Raw genomic sequence first — 17,263 nt, forward strand, 5'->3', positions numbered from 1 at the left:
AGATCCCAAGAATTTTAGGATCTCTCTAATGAATAGAGGGCTTGAAAAAATATATAAATTATACGAAATTTTTTCTCCAATAAATAGGAGGATGAGAAAGTGAGTCATCTGGAGAGACCAAACGCCTCTCAATTTATTCTAATGATTAATAAAAATTTTCGATCATCCTTAAGATTAATCGATTTAAAAAAAAAAAAAACTGATATCAATTAAAAAAACGTTCTTTTATTGTATGATTTGAAGTTACACTAACATTTCATTTTGAATTGTATGGTGCTGATGCTGCACCAAACATACAATCATTATAAATTTGATTCTAACTGGTCATTTAATTTGAGTAGTAGTCAAAAGGAAGATATGGCGTCGGCTTTGAAAAAGAAGGAAGATGATGAAAGTTTTCATTCAAGTTACGTTCCAAAGTCAGATAACATCCTCGCTATAATGAGCTACATTTCTGGGTCTAGAATGACTGAAACTCATATGGGTAGTTCATCCGGAGGGAACTAATGAAGGAAATCCAATTTTGGACATTTAATTTAATCATGGAAACGAACTCGAATGCGCTAATGATTGTGAATCAAAGTACATGTATATTTGAGTGTTGTGCGACATCTGCCATTGCATGTGTAAACGACTTGAAGCATTGTTGAAATTTACTTGAAATGGAGTTGAATGGCTGAAAACTTCTCTATCCGGTGTAAGAATCAATCGGGGTAAATATGTTCTAGAATCTGAAGTTGGGATCAACATCCATTGCCCATGTAAATTTTGCAAGTAGTGATTTGTTGAATATCTGAAAAAACCAAGGATAAGAAATGAAAGCCACAGCGGCGGGATTACTGATGTACTCAAATAGACAATTTTGACAGAGACATCTTGCAAAAATAAGCTGCAAGAGGAAAATAGAGGGATCAGGTACCTTCTCGATTGGCACTTCATGCCTCTTGCACCATGCGACTGATATTCTCAGGTCAAGGTAATTAATTTTTGATGTTCCAAGGGCAACTGTTTTCAGATCCTCTTTTATTTGTTTATCCATTTCCATTTTTTCTATCTTGGCATCAAGCTGAGCAATTTTATTCTCGATCCTGCAAGTTGAGACACATCAGATCAGAGTTATTTAGGGGAAAAATAAATGTGCAAGTCAAAAGAATTCACTAAGTTCATTACGCTTGAGGGGCCAAGTTCTTCTTTGGCTTCCCGTCTTTATCTTCAAGTGGAGGCTTCCGTAACTTAGCCCTACTCAAATCTGTTGTCAATTCCTCTCTTTGGGTCTGTTTGCAATACAGACTGAGTGAGAAAAATCAAAGGGAGCATATAAATTGGCTGTAATTTACTGAAGTGGAAAAACTTAAAACCTTTAAATCATTTATCTTTTCATTCAACTTAGACATCTGAGTTTCATGAGACTTTGATACACTGCGTTGGTGATTACAGATAATTGCAACCTGTATTGGAAAACAAATGATGAATCATAACCACAATTCATAGCCAACGACTAAATAGGCAAAACAAGAGTATTAACTACCTCTTTGTTTGCATGTTGATAGACTGCCACCTTCTCAGGCACAGAGCCATCCCTGGTTTCCTTATTCAACTGTCATTATTGCAAAATCAACATAAACAAGTGATCCATACTAATCTAGGAATACAGATGGAAATGAAAAATAAAGTATAAACAAAAAAAACAAGTGTGTATTTGGATTCATACTACTGTACAGAACAAGAAATGGATTGATTTAATAAGTGCACTATCTAAATTCATAAAGATGTAACAGTCCTACAAAATTCTTCAAGTTGTGAATGCACAAAAACAGATTTTTTATTTAAGAGTGGTAAGAATTGATATTTTTTTCAAGCAATCCTTCCCACGTCATCAACCTTCAATAATTGGTAAGAGAATGAACGAGTTGACGGAGCTTTTGAAACCTTGGGCATACAAGGAGAAAAGCATATACAAACATTTGAAGTCAGTTTCTTACTATAACATCCAAGGTAATAGAAGCATTGTATGTACGAAACACTTTTGCAGTGAGTCCAGGCATGAGTTCCTTCAGGTGTGCATTGAGTTTACTTGTATCCAGCAAGTCAAAGAGATCATCAACCTTGTCTTTCTTACTTCCGTTGCTCTTTTTGGCTAACAAAAAAAACAATATTAATAATGTCCCGACACCCTGTTGATAAGAATCTGAACTAAGGAAAAATTTTGAAGTCAACTCACCAGTTCGAAAATCACCAATTGCTGTATAAACAGGTGGTTCAACCTCCACTGTGTTTAAGTATCTAATAGAATCTTTACCTAAGAAGTCAAACTAAAGAAAACAAAATGTTCATTCATAAAATATGTTGAGAAACATAGAAGTGTGTTATACTACCTTCAATTTATTTGGAGGAACTAACTCAACGTTCTCGACCTTTAAAGTGCAGCAACCAACAGTATCAGCCTCATCATCAGCCTCATCATCATCCTGTACAAATTTATATGAAAAAGGATGAACTTAGACTTAGCCATATGATGTATATTATAATTAATTGCTCTTGAAAGAAAATATATAAAAAAAAAGGGCAGCTCAGTGCACGAAGCTCCCGCCATGCGGGGTTCCGGGGAAGGATCCATTGTACGCAGTCTTACCCTGCTTTTTGCAAGAGACTGTTTCCAGAATTCGAACCGGTGACCTTTTTGATCACATGACAACAACTTTACCATTGCGCCAAGGCTCCCTTTCTCTTGAAAGAAAATATACATCATGAAAACAAGCAAATGGCCATACAGGTATATGATTGCAACTTTGGAACTATACCTAGCATATCAGTATGGATATATACAATCTAATTGTGTAATTGCCAATATCTTCAGAAGCAAAAAAGCAGAATTCAGCTAATCTCATTGGAATGATAAAACAGGTGGATCAGTGTGGTCTAATATTAAGAAACACAACATGAGCTACCCAGATAATTTAGAAATGGAAGGGAAAAACACAAAAACAATCAAGGATCACAATATAGAAAAACAAAGAACCTATTACACCTTGCCACAGGATTTATACCTTTTCATTGCCAGCCCTGAGTGCCAGCTTATCAATAAGGTAGGTCGCCACTGATATTTGCCTCTTTGTTGGATCTTTACTATTAAAATCTCTTGTATAGTTTGCCCGAATATCTTGTATATAATCCTGCAATACAAATAGCATAACTGAGAGGAACAAAAGTGTATTATTCAATAGCAAAGTAAGCAATTACACCCTATAGATTAAACATAATACCTAATGAAATAATAACCAATGTGGGACTAAACTATTAATATTAATACTCCCCTTGAGTTGAAGCATAATACCAATTGATACAATGTTTGCCACAAAAAATCAAAAGAGTCCTACAAATAGAAAAATGACACTGAAAAAAAAACTAAGATACTCATTATTTTGAAGATACTAGTAACCAGGTTGAAATTAAGCTCCCCTTCCCTGTCAAACTTTGAGCTAATACTTAAGTGGGACTGATGAAAACTCGGCCTGTGTTACAAAAGATTACTTAAAAAAATACCATCTTGCTTAACTCTCCTCAATTTAAATATAGTTCAATATTCCTTGGAGAGATAAGGGGAGTTAAGGAGAAGTTTTCAGAGAGAAGACTGAATAAAGATTGATATTTATTAGTGAAAAGAGAAGGCAAGTAAAAGTGACATATATCTTTTGAAATTGAAACCTTCAAATTCACTTAAATTGGCCATTCAAGGGGAAAAGAGAGAGAGAGAGAGAGAGAGAGAGAGAGAGAGAGAGAGAGACAAACTGTATACCTTCAACAACCTGGATTTCTCATATTTCTCTTTGTCACTTTGCCCTTTCAATGAACTACTTGCTGCCAGAAAGACATATTTGAACTCTTTTGGATTTATGGGATCATTCCAGAATGCCAACCACGTGACAGTATTATCATGTTTTACTTCTTTCCATCTGAAAAATATAAGATTGACCATTTGTAAATGTAATTTGATTGTCAGAAGTTTTACCAACAAGTTTGATCCATCTGGTACCTGCTTAGCTCAAGTTTTGCTCTGTTAATAACATTACCTTTCACCAGGTATTGGACATTTGGGAATTGGTACATCTTTTCCTATATTGATGGTAATATCTGTTGGCCTAATTCTCTTTTTCAACTTTCCCATCTATAATCACAGCAAACCAACAGTAATTTAGTGGAACAGTAATTTAGTGGAAAAATAAACAGAAATCGTGGAATTGAATTTGACAAAGTCAACCAGAAACAATTAAAGTAGATATAGTGACAAGGAAATATGACCTTTGGATGCTCTCCTCGACCACGAAATAACCCTGGTGGTTCTACTCTAAAGTTTCCAACCTAAAATAGACCAATTCACTAGTAGTCAGCATAAAAATAACATAGGAGAGTTTATACGCATCACTAATATTGACGTACAACACTTGAAGGAAGCATCAGGAGGCATTGGAATAATAACAAAGATATCATGCATTCATGAGTAAACAATTTCCTACTATAATTAATCCTAAGAAATCAAGTTGGAATTGCTTTAAGAAACATATAGGAAGGATTGAAAACTGCCAGCGTTGGGTGCAAGCCTGGATGAAAAAAAGCAAGTTGGAATCACATTAGGCTCAAACAGCCATTGTAAAACCAAGTCACAAATCTATAAGGATTTCATGGCTCGTTGTTGTTTCTCTCGCTGTTGGTCACAATGAGTCAATGACTTAGAAGTTCATGGTAGAGTATCAACCATATGTTGCATGGGAAGCTTCATGCTACATAAAACATGCTCCGAAGAATTATTTTCCACCCAAAAAACACATAAATAATAAATTCACAATCCTCAACAGTGCTCAGATCATAAAATCTTAATTCAAACTCAAAAGCTATTAGCTTAAATCAAGTTCAAGTTTTTGCTGTCAATTCAGTTGTGCCAAATGCAGCATAAAGCAATTTATCTATAGCTTCATATCATATATAAAACAAAAACGTAGCAAAATTATCATTAGAGGAAACCTTCTCTTTCACACCATCAACAATAGCCCACATATACTTCTCTTCTTGCTTCAATTTTTCTTCCTTTGCAGCCTTCTTTTCCTACATAAGAAGTATAGACACAATGTCTACTTTCCAATAAAAATAATACTTAATTCTGGAAATAGCAAAAAGCATGCAAGTGGCCAAACAAAGTATAATTCAAGTGATTGGTCCCAAAATATAATTTTCATAAACTATACTAAAAGAAAAAAATGAATTTATTCCAAGATAATTTCTAATCAGAAACTAAACCAGGATGGTAAATAACCATTAGTCACCATATCATTGGTAGCTTCTAAAAATAATATTCCTAACATAAATGTAAATCTACCGTCATCTTTAACTAGACATACAGATGAAAGTTCATGAAGGTTGTAGGTCTGATAAAACCCTTTGTGAAACAGATAAACAAGAAGCTAAATCATGAATTAATACAAATTATAATATGAAAATAGAGAGATAAAAAGAGGTTTTTGTAATTCAAGAAAATCATTTCACTGGTCAACTGACAATAAGGGACAAAGGGCCATATAGAAATGTGTGGTGACATCTGAATTTTTTTTGTATTAGCACTAGTTCCATAAACTTTATGAACAATACTATAAGTATGACTTTGAAGAAATAGCAAAAACCTATTCTTGTTATAAGATAATGCCAGAGTCAAAATGCAGAGCACACTACAACAAAAGTGTCTATCTCCTATGACATAATTGAGTCATCATCCTACTTCTGGATAAATGGAGCATAATTTACCTCAGAAGTCATCTGCTTCTTCTTCTCCTTCTCCTTTAGATGCCATTCATATATTGGGGTAAAATCACAGTCCTCAAACTTCTTAATGATGTGATTTTTACCAAGTATTAGTCGCCAATCATCCATAAAGTTTTTGATAAATTGTTTTTTCAGGGCATAATCTGTGTCTTTCATGACAGCAAACATTGTCGCCACCTGTAGCGCCAGGAATTTTTAAAAGTTGAGTTCACAATTGTAATTAACCAAAACTAGAGTTCACAATTGAAATTAACCAAAACTCGATGTAGTTCGACAACAAACTATTGCACTTTTTAACAAACAAATACAATTGCTGTAAGAAGTAAAAGAATACCAGAGAAACAACATCATAATAATAAGACAAGTTCAGAAAATCTTTAAAGCTAACCTCTTCTTGTTCAGGAGTCAAATCAACTGGTTGTCCCTTATAAAGCATTTTAATCCCATGAGGCTTGTATAGAGGGGGAAATATAACACCATTGTGTTGCAAGGTAGTCCATTTCTGCTCCCCACCAGATCCAACAGGGGCCTTCAATGACTTTGAGAATTTAGAATCCCTCTTTTTATTCATTGTAAGATTACTTTTCTTGAATGATGAACTAGCAGTTTTCAGCAATGTATTCTGGTTGATTGATGCACTATTAGAAGACGGTGACTTCTTCATTCGTTGTGCAATTGGTGTGTGATCATTATCATCTTCTTTACTTTCTTTACTAACAGAAACCTCCTGTTTAACTTTGGCAGAAACAGAGGTACCTGTTAGCTTTGCTTTCTTACTTGATGAAGATTCTGCAGGATTGGCATCACTAAGAGGTCGCTTTTCTCCACCTTTGGGAGCAGTTGTCTTACTGCTTATGCCCTTCTTGTTAGAACCATTTAACTTCAATTTAGAAGACAAAGGCTTCTCAGGTCCATTGGAGACTTTCGCGGAAGAAACACCAATAACATTAGACTGAAACCTAGAAAGAAGTGGTTTTGCATCTTCTGAATCATCTGTTTCTTCACTGGTATTGGAAGTCAACTTCATGGATTTAAGTGAAGAAGGCTTTGGTTTTTGAGGAGCCTCTGCAGCATGTGAAAAGGCACTTCTGTTGATTACTCCTGAATATTTGACACTCAATGGTTTGTCATCATCAGAATTCTCACTCTTTATGGTTGGATTGTCCACCAAGTCCATCTTTTCAGTGCTCCTACCTTCAACAATAAGATGTGAAGAATGTATATGTGTTTTCTCTGAGTCCACAGAACATTTTCTCTGAACTATTGCTGAAACAGAATTATGTCTATGACTTAATGGTTTATCATCATCTGAATCAGATAGCTCATCCTCATGCTTTGGCCTCCTATCATTTGTTGTTAATTTATCATGAGATGAATTAGTTGACTGGGCAGGTAGCAAAGATCCAATATTTGATCCTGCCATAGGCTTCTCACTAGATGCCTTAGGGAGTGATGTTGCATTTTGCTTATGTGAGCTGCTATCATTTTGCACAAATTGATGAAAAATAGAGCTGGAATCCTTTTGAGCAGTTGTTTTCTTCAAAGAAGAGGTTGAGTGACCTTGTTTTAACAAAGAGTTTGACCTCCTAAAAATAATAGGTGCATCATCATCTTCTTCGCTATCATTCATAACTTAATTGATACAACCATCAACTGGCATTAGCAATATCTTAGTTTGAGCAAGTAGACCAAATTCAACCTGAAATATAAAAAAGATTTAGAAGTAAAAATAATATTGGAAATAATGATGTCAATAGACAAACAATAAATGGTGCAAATTGTGCAAATAGCTTATGGTGTGTTTAGAATTTAACAATGGACCAGAAACAGATCGCCAAATCATGTAATCCTTGCTACTCAACTTACATATTTTTGGGGTCACATTGGTGCTTCGACCTACACTTTACCAGTTGAGATAGCATCAGCTTGATATATATATATATATATATATATATATATATATATATATATATATATGCTGCTTTTAATGTACACCCCAAAAGATACAACATGTACGACCATTATCCATCAGTTAGAAGACAAATAAATCCCGTCCAGCTAAACAATTGTGGTGTAAGATAAACACTTTCTTCAAGAAATCCAGAGACCACCAATGGCATCCATAACCATCACTTTGACCGGAAAACGTCATGCCGAACAAATGAATAAAACATTCGAAATGGAAATACAATGTACGCAAATCCCAAATCATAAAACATTCACCTTCGAGCGATAAAGCCACAAAATACACAGGGAAACCAACTAACTGCAGCAATTCGAGAAAAAATTACCCTTTCTAGCATACCTATCGAACAGAGGACAAGAATGGCCCCGCAAATTGTGGTCTTTTGGAGTGAACAGGTATCTCCCAAGGCGCAACCTGGGATGACTGTGAGTCCGAGAAACGATTACTGCAGCGAGATTCAGCTCCTAGTCGAAGAATTATAGTGCTGGGAGGCGATTAGGGTTGTGTTGAGTAATGACTCAACTTGCCTATTCTCCTCCCTTTATCTCTGTGTACGTGTGTCTCTCAGCTTTTAGCAATCCCTCTTTCTATCCGATACCCGCAGCGAGATTGTCGCCTCTTCTGGTTCAGGGATGATCAAGACTCTCTCGCATGATCAATTCGCTAGCTCGCCGTTCTGTTTCGACCTTCTCGCTTTGCTCCCAAAATGCAGTGAGGGGAAGGGGAAGATCAAAACTTGCAGCAACCCCCTTATCTTTTACGGAATTGCTTATCGAATTATTTGCCCGGTTGGGATGTGAAAAATTACCAAACTTAGTTCCGAGACATTAAATGGAGTTTTTTTTGTTTTTGTTTTTGTGATACTTTGATCTTGAAAGGGTTTTGAGAAAATGTTTTAAGCAATTTAGAAAAAAAATTAAAAAAATCCGAAGAAAATCATAAAATGATCAGTTTATTTTATTTCTGACTCTTCTCCCCACTTAGAAGACTAACTAAACTCTTGTTTAAGTAAATTGAATTGAGTCAAGTTTACAATTAATTAATTGTTTAAGTTTAGCTTGATTTTTTTTAAAGTTGATTCCGATTCGAACTTAAGTTGAGGTTGATTTATATAGATATTACGGAACTTTTTGAGAAAGTTTATCATTTACTCAAAAAATGCTAATATTTATAAGAAAACATTTACTCAACCAATTTTACTCCACTGGACTCGACATTGTAATATCTTAAGTCATATTAAATTTATTATTATTATTATTATTATTATTTATTCCATTGCATTGGTAATGCATTGATTGCGAATTAATTGATTTGAGTTTGTGTGAGATTTTTTTTAACTATCTATTTACTCCCTCTAACTAGTTCTTATGAGCCAATAGACCTAAAGTTCGAGAACTGAGTTAGTTGACACACATGACTTAAGAACCTCCTAATATCACAAGGCTTAAACAACTAAATCAATTCTCTTCTTAAGCAATTGCAACATTAAATATAATCTAACCCAAGAATAAATACCAAGATTACATAGGTTTCATATATTCTTTTAGGTCTTCCTCTAAGTTCAAAACCCATCCGTGAGTCCTCAATTTACTATGGCTTCTTACTAGATCTACAACTTCAATCATCTAAGCTTTTCATCAATTTGATACAAAGTTGCATGTTCGATGCACCAATATCAAATACATAATTTAAGCTAAATTGTCAAACTTTCAAAATGCCATAGTCAAATCTAACGATAAGCGAAAAAACTATATTTCCAACAAGATCATCAAATATACACTCATTGAAGCGTTTAAGCTTCATTTGGTGGGCTTACATTTGAATTAACACCAACAACCATTGTCATTAAGGATCAATCCTGATTAAGTGATCTAATGCTTGTAGTATAAAGAGGGATTTAGATTATTAGATGTGGATTTAATATGTAAATTCAATAACCTAATTCGTGAACATTGATGACTTATTAATAGGTCTGAACTTCATTGTGGATGATCCCTATAAGATGAGTTTGGTATATAAAGAAAAAGCTTGATTGATTTGGGCATCTTCTTGAGCATTGGATTCAAGAGAGCTTCTTCTCCCTTGGACTCTTTTCCATTGAGACCAAGATCGGTTGCTGCCCATTTCTGTAGAAGATCATTCCATACTTGTAGGAACTCGTAAGAAGCAATGACTTTAGCGATGGATTCAAATCAGCCCTTCATATGCCATTGGAATCGATTTCAATTTTTTTTTGCCTTATTGATGATAGATAACTAGATCCATAGATGCATCATGTGGTTTCATTCCAATGCATCTATAATGCTTTCAATTGGTATCAGAGCTTAGGATTAGCTTATTCTCGTCTTTTAAGAATGAGCTTAGGATTTTGCATTCAATTCCAATTGGATGAGCGAATTGATATATATCTGTTGAATATAGTAATGGATAAGCTAGGTTTTACCTACATTTCAAGTTTTTTGCCTTATTAGCGAAGAATACAAAGTATGGAAGCAAATTAGGTTTTTTCGTTGCCATTATTGGGAGAAAATTGATGTGTGCGAGCTATAGAAATCGAGAATGTGTGGGTAAATCCGCAAGTGCATGGAAGTGTCATCAAGTAATAATAAGATTAAATCCACAGGAATGAGATTGAGTATTAGCTTACAAATCAAACTTAATAGGCTGGACCAAATCAAAAGTGTTAGTTGTCATGATCACAAATCTGAATCTAAATGTGAAAGAGAAGTGAGAGGGTGAGAGAGAGAGAGAGAATTCAGAGAGATCACAAAAGCAAGCCAGAATGTGATCAAAGCAAGTAGAGAGAGGAAAGACAGTTAGAGAGAATGATCCTAAGATTTCAGTTTCACTTCAATGCTAGCAAACACTTAATCATTGTCTTAATTCTTGTCCTTAATATGGACTCGTGTAGGTAAACAATCCTAAGATATATGATGTGAACTTTTGCTTCTACAATGACATACCAACCCTAACCGTTGAATGTATTAGGTATGATTCATTAAGTTCTATGATTGCCTAGGGTTCCTCGCGGCAAGCCAAGTTGTACTTTCATATCTGAGTCTCAGCATCACGATCGTTTACAGGTTGGAGGATCAGGTTCTTCTTTTAGTTTATCCCTAAACCCTCATTGGATACAAATTTAGTACTTTTGGCACCGAGATCATGTTAAAACAGTAGATCCGAACCACAATCCAACATATTATAGCAACAAGATAGAAAACATGCATAAATCAAAGCAAAGTGTTTACATTGTTGGTGCAGTAGGGTCGGCAAGAGGGGGTGAATTGCTTAAAAAAATAAATAAAAACCTTTCCCATTCTTTCAACTCTAATTAAAAGCAACTATAATAATAAATGAAAATAACAACTTAAAGACAAGGTACCAGATTTACTTGGTTATAACCTAGGTGGTTATTAATCCAAGACTAATGAAAGCACTAAAAGAAAATCTCCTTCGTTGAAGGCGGAGAAGCCTCTTACACTCGTTGAAAGCTTATAAAGTTGTTAGGAAATTAAAACCAGAGTTGTTATTTATTTCCTAGGTCCGGGGTCTTTTTATAATCCCTGGGAAATCTTATCCGTAACTTGAGAGCACCTTCCATAGAGCTAGAAGGCACCTCTAGCGATGCGCTAGTGGATAAAAGTTTATCCACTACCTACGGTAAAATCTATCTGGTCGAAGGCGCCTTCCATAGACCTGGAAGGCGCCTTCCACAGTGAAGGTGCGGAGGCGCGTGGAGGTGCATGGAGGCATCTTCAACTCCCTTTGAAGGCACCTCTAGCAATATTTCCAGCCTTCATTTTGCTCTTCTGCTGCTATGATTGCCTGGGTGATCGCGACCATCCAGGATAGGGCTCACCCAAACTCATTTCTTGGTCTTCTCTTCAAGCAGGCTTCCGCTCCAGCTTCTCGTACCTCAGAACATCGCGTACGTCCTTCTCGTCCATCGGTGTAATCTTCCGCAGCACCTCGTCCCTCAGATGCACCGAGCCCATCGGCTCCCTTCCCGTGCCATCCTTCTCACTAGCTGCATCTTTTACTCGACTTCTTATGTTCCTAAAACTCCTGCACACTTAGACACAAGAATCAAACACAACAGGACCCAATTCAACTTAGTTGATCACATCAAAACTACCACGGGATCCAACAATCTCTCCCTTTTTGATGTGTATCAACTCAAGTTCAAGTTAGGATAAAAAAAATAACCAAATTGCACTAACATAAGTTTTTTTTAAAGAAATTGCAAAATTAATTGCAAAATTAAGTTAAGCATTAAAATGCATTTTTAATGTGACATGTTGGACTAATAAAATGTGAAAAAAAATGTCCCTCACTCCCCCTAAACTTGTACCTATTCCTCCCCTTTTGATCACATCAAAAAATAGGGAAAAGTAAGATAGAAAGTTATAAAATTTTGAAATTCAATTTTAGGGATAGTTAAAAAATAATTTCTAAATAATTTCAAACAAAATTTTGAACAATTTTTTTTAAAAAAAATCATAAAGACATACTTTGACATAAAAGAATTTAACTTGTTAGTTAGTCAATTAAACATGTGTTCTAATAATTGGCTTCCAGGCTATGACGAGATACTAGATATTCTTGGATATTAGAGCAACAACCACTTTCTTAAACACGACCTTTTAAAGAAATTAATATTTAATTTCCTTTCTGACATTTTACCCTTTTAAAAATTAAAATAATTTAGTCTAAGCATGATCTTGAAACTCAATATAAATTTCTTCCTACTGGATTAATCAGAAATTTTGGAGGTACATAATTTCTTGGGATCTTTCTAATTTGACCCCTGTGAAATCGTAAGTACTAGTTTCGCTTATCGATAGATCTAACATTTGAATAATTAGAGGTATTTGTGCATGCATAATTTTGTTTGAATAATTTCACTTTTTCTTTTAATCTTTCATTTTCTAATTTTAAGCTATCTAATTATTTTTTCAAATCAATGTTTTCTTTTTCTAATTTTACCAAATCCTTTGAAAGAATTTTAATAAAATTAAAAGACTGTTTGAGAGATAGTGCATGTACCTCACTTACCTTATGTTCTGGTGCTCCCCCTTCATCGCAGCTTTCTTCTGATGATCCTCCCCCTTCATCGATGTTCATCTCTAAGTTGCTTTCATCTTCTTTTTGATGGTTAGCCATTAGGGCTAATCCAAAAAAAGCTTCGACCTTAGACTTAGAGGATGATGATTCGCCTCATGTGACCTTCAAATTTTTGTGCCTAGATCTTGTTGGTCGTGTGCTTTTAACCTTCTCCTTTTTCTTTAGTTCTAGGCAATCATCTTTGATGTGCCCTTCTCCTTGACAGTTGTAGCATCAGACTTTCCTTTTGTTTTGATAATCCTTTTTCATATGCGATTTAAACCTATTAGATCAGATAAACTTATTAAATTTTCTTACCATTAGGGTCGCTTCGGCTTTATCGATTGATGCTTCGGAGTCTTGATCTTCCATTCTTGCCTTTAGGGAAATATCCTAACTCAGTCCCTTTCTTTGTCACGCACACCGAGATTCGTGTAATTCAAAAATAAAAAAGAGATTTTCTAAAGTACTCACATCGAGATTTTTGGATATATAGTAGGAGTCTACTATGGAAGTTCATTCCGGTGTTCTTGGGAACGCATTTAATGCATACATTTGTGCATCCTGATTAGTTACTGATTCTCCAAGATTTGTTAATCCGGTGATAAGCTCTTTGATTCTTCCATGTAGATGTGCTATTTGTTAGGATCGATGATCGCGGCTAGAGAGGGGGGGTGTGAATAGCGCCCCAAATCTTTCGTTTCTTTCTACAAATCAAGGTTAGCGCAGCGGAAATAAACAATAGAAACGACAACGGAGAATATCAAACCTCAAACTCGTCGATGTAACGAGGTTCGGAGATGAAACTCCTACTCCTCGGCGTGTCCGTAAGGTGGACGAAGCCTATCAATCCGTCGGTGGATGAGTCTCCAGAAAACCGGCTAATAAGAACACTCCTTCTGGGTGGAGAAACCTCGCCACAGAAACTTCTTGCAACAGCAAGAAAGATGTACAAAAATACAACACAAAACAGAAGACAATATGAATGTACAAAACAAAGCTTGCCTCATGTTCTTGTCGACTGGAATCCGAAGCAGCAACTTCAGGAAACTCACAGCAGCAGCTGATCAGTCGAGGAAAGCTCACCCGAAGCTTCAAGAAGGAGCTCACACGAAGCTCAGTAAGCTAAGAGCTCAGCAAAGCTCGATCACAGTCAGGAGTCGAAAGAAGAAGAGGAGAAGACTGTAGAAGCCCTCAACCCTCTTTTATACCTGCATCCATCTGCGAAGAAGAAGCCAAAAGACAGCAGAAGACAGAAGACCGTTGTGAGCCAACGGATAGTTCTGGACCGATTAGGCTGAAGCCTGATCGGTCCAGGGCACCTCTGATCGGTCCTGGGGACCGATCAGGCTCTATGCTGATCGGTCCCCAGACCGATCAGAAAGCTTTCACAGAGAGTTTCCCAACTCTCTGTGCGAAGCCTGATCGGTCCCGCTTTCTGATCGGTCTCCAGACCGATCAGGAAACCACAGTATCAGTGGATCGGTCACCAGACCGATCCAGGTCTTGGTTTTTGCCAAAACCAAGTCCAAACCAATATCCGGTCAACCTTGACCTCTTGGTACATCATGCTTAGCATCCGGTCACTTTCTTGACCTGCTAAGACTCCCCACCAAGTGTCCGGTCAATCCCTTTGACCCACTTGGACTTTTCTCTTCGTGTCAAGTATCCGGTCACTCCCTTGACCTACTTGACCTTCTCAACACCAGATGTCCGATCACCCTTGATCCATCTGGATTTTCCCTTGCCCGGCTTCACTCACCAGGACTTTCACCTAGCTTCACTCACTAGGGTTTTCACCTGGCTTCACTCACCAGGATTTCCAATCTGCCCGGCTTCACTCACCAGGACTTTCCAACTGCCTGACTTCACTCACCAGGACTTTCCCACTGCCTGGCTTCACTCACCAGGACTTTCACCTAGCTTCACTCACTAGGATTTTCACAACTGCCTGGCTTCACTCACCAGGACTTTCCCACTGCCTGGCTTCACTCACCAGGACTTATCCGTCTGCCTGGCTTCACTCACCAGGACTTTCCACATCCGGTCCAGAGAACGAGCTACCGAGCCCTCTCTGACCACAGTTCGGAGAACGAGCTACTGAGCCCTCTCCGACTTCCATCCGGTCCAGAGAACGAGCTCCCGAGCCCTCTCTGACCACAGTCCGGAGAACGAGCTACCGAGCCCTCTCCGACTTCCCATGTGCCAAGCTTCCATACTTGGACTTCTCCGTGCCAAGTCTCCATACTTGGACTTTTCCCGTGCCAAGCTCCCTGCTTGGACTTTTCACCATGCCAAGCTCCCTGTTTGGACTTTTCCCGTGCCAAGCTCCCTGCTTGGACTTTTCCGAGTCATGTCAACTCACCTCGGGTCAACCAGGTCAACCTTGACCACGGGTTGCACTCACAATCTCCCAAGCTTGTATCCTTGTAAAACATCAATGTACAACTTTTCTGTTCACGTCAAACATAACTCGTCAAACATCAAAACACAACTCGAGTCAAGTCAACTCGAGTCTGGTCAACCAGGTCAACCTTGACCTAAGGTTGCACCAACACTATTGACTCTCTTTCATCCATCCAAAGGTTCGTCAGTTGGTTCCGGAGCAGGTCCCATCTCGCAAGCTTTGTTTCGGAAGTTCCTTCATGCAATTCCAGGAACTTCTCCCAAAGTTCCTTTGCTAATTCGTACTCACCTATCCTATTCACTTCCTGCGGCGGAAGTACACTAAGTAGGTGGAACTCGGCTCGTCTGTTTGCTATGAAGTTTGCTTACTCCTTCTTAGTTCATTGATGTTCTTCCTTTTCATTTCCTTGGAAGTCTTTAGGAGCTATAAAATCATATTTAATTATTAATAGTATATCAAAATCAGTTTTGAAAAATACCTATATGCATTTCTTCCAAGACGCAAATTCTCCCTCGAACTTAGGTGGGAAGATTGTCGGTCCGGTCATCATTTCAGTTCTTCAATAGGCAGTTAGTCCTTCTGAGGTTGTTAGGCTTTGATACCACTTATTGGTACAGTGGGGCCAGCAAGAGGGGCTGAATTACCTGAAAAAATAAATAAAAACCTTTCTCGTTCTTTCAACTCTAATTAAAAGCAACTATAATAATAAATAAAAATGACAACTTAAAGACGAGACACCAGATTTACTTGGTTACAACGAGGTGGTTGTTAATCCAAGACCAATGAAAGCACTAAAACAAAATCTCCTTCATTGAAGGCGGAGAAGCCTCTTACATTTGTTGAAAGCTTAGAAAGTTGTTAGGAAATTAAAACCAGAGTTGTTGTTTATTTCCTAGGCTCAGGGGTCCTTTTATAGCCTTTGAAAAATCTTATCCCTGGCTTGAACGACGCCTTCCATAGAGCTGGAAGGCGCCTCCAGCGAGGTGCCAGTGGATAAAAGTTTATCCAATGCCAACGATAAAATCTACCTGGTTGAAGGCACCTTCCATATAGCTAGAAGGTGCATTCGTACTGTTCATCGAAGGCGCCTTCCAGCCATGGAAGGCGCCTTCCATAGTGAAGGTGTAGAGGTGCGCAGAGGTGCACGGAGGCACCTTCAACTCCCTTTGAAGGTGCCTCCAGTAGTATTTTCAGCCTTCTTTTTGCTCTTCTACTGCTCCGATCGCCTGGGTGATCGCGGGCATCCGGGATAGGGCTCACCCGAACCCATTTCCCGATCTTCTCCTCAAGTAGGCTTTCACTCTGGCTTCTCGTCCCTTGAAACATCGCACACGTCCCTATCATCCACCGATGTACTCTTCTATAGCACCTCATCCCTCGGATGCACCGAGCTCGTCGGCTCCCTTCCAATGTCATCCTTCTCGCTAGCTGCATCTTCTGCTCGACCTCTTGTGTTCCTAAGCTCTTACACACTTAGACACAAGAATCAAACACAACAGGACCTAACTCAATTTGGTTGATCACATCAAAAGTACCACAGGGTCCAACATACATCACATAGAAATTACTCTCTAACCCTAGAATCTAGTAAATTACCCCCATAATCAAGAGGTTACTGTAACACCCACGAAATTATAAGATAAGTATATGGGTATTATTTTTCTTTAGAGCATAGAAATAAAAAGGATAAGAGAAAAGGGAAAATAGAAACCAAAATAGAATAAGAAGAGGTGAGGTCAAGGATTGAACCTTGAACCTCCCACAAATAATAGAGATAAATTGATGTATGATAACCACTAGAATAATGATAATATATGGATAGAAAGGAATGAAAATTTAGTTAAAGGTGAGAAGAAAATAAAAGAAAACTAAGCAAAAGAGCAAGAGAAAACCAAGTTGCTTACCTTTTCTTCCTCTTGGTTAAGAGAAGAAGCAAGCAAAAGATAAATTACCTACTTCCCTCCCTCTCTCTATTT

The 17,263-nt window shown here is 37.4% G+C and overlaps 1 protein-coding gene across 3 annotated transcripts; it reads right to left on the reverse strand.

The window, feature by feature from the left end:
• Window positions 1-368: 368 nt before the first annotated feature.
• LOC122056553 (DNA topoisomerase 1 beta-like) lies at window positions 369-8,518 on the reverse strand. 3 transcript variants are annotated; one of them, XM_042618559.1, is made up of 16 exons: window positions 8,117-8,518; window positions 6,200-7,510; window positions 5,794-5,988; window positions 5,020-5,100; window positions 4,300-4,359; window positions 4,071-4,165; window positions 3,797-3,953; window positions 3,048-3,173; window positions 2,376-2,468; window positions 2,222-2,312; window positions 1,983-2,137; window positions 1,529-1,597; window positions 1,359-1,448; window positions 1,171-1,274; window positions 920-1,088; window positions 369-793 (listed from the first exon to the last, which is right to left on the reverse strand). In XM_042618559.1, the coding sequence occupies exons 2-16, from the start codon at window positions 7,439-7,441 to the stop codon at window positions 725-727; spliced, it is 2,796 nt and encodes a 931-aa protein (XP_042474493.1). In that variant the 5' UTR covers window positions 7,442-7,510; window positions 8,117-8,518; the 3' UTR covers window positions 369-724. The 3 variants fall into 3 exon arrangements, with proteins under 3 accessions (XP_042474493.1, XP_042474500.1, XP_042474507.1); XM_042618566.1 differs by lacking the exon at window positions 8,117-8,518 and adding an exon at window positions 7,678-7,737; XM_042618573.1 differs by lacking the exons at window positions 5,794-5,988; window positions 6,200-7,510; window positions 8,117-8,518 and having other exon boundaries at window positions 4,034-4,165.
• Window positions 8,519-17,263: the final 8,745 nt, after the last annotated feature.

The sequence above is a fragment of the Zingiber officinale genome, chromosome 1B (assembly GCF_018446385.1).
Source record: "Zingiber officinale cultivar Zhangliang chromosome 1B, Zo_v1.1, whole genome shotgun sequence".
Classification (NCBI taxonomy): Eukaryota; Viridiplantae; Streptophyta; class Magnoliopsida; order Zingiberales; family Zingiberaceae; genus Zingiber; species Zingiber officinale.

Coding starts and splice junctions, on each gene's coding strand:
- LOC122056553 (XM_042618559.1), bottom strand. CDS start 7,441: ATGAATGATAGCGAAGAAGATGATGATGCACCTATTATTTTTAGGAGG. Junction 3,954..4,070: donor TGTCCAATACCTGGTGAAAG/GTAATGTTATTA, acceptor TATATTTTTCAG/ATGGAAAGAAGTAAAACATG. Junction 1,089..1,170: donor AAGAACTTGGCCCCTCAAGC/GTAATGAACTTA, acceptor CTCAACTTGCAG/GATCGAGAATAAAATTGCTC.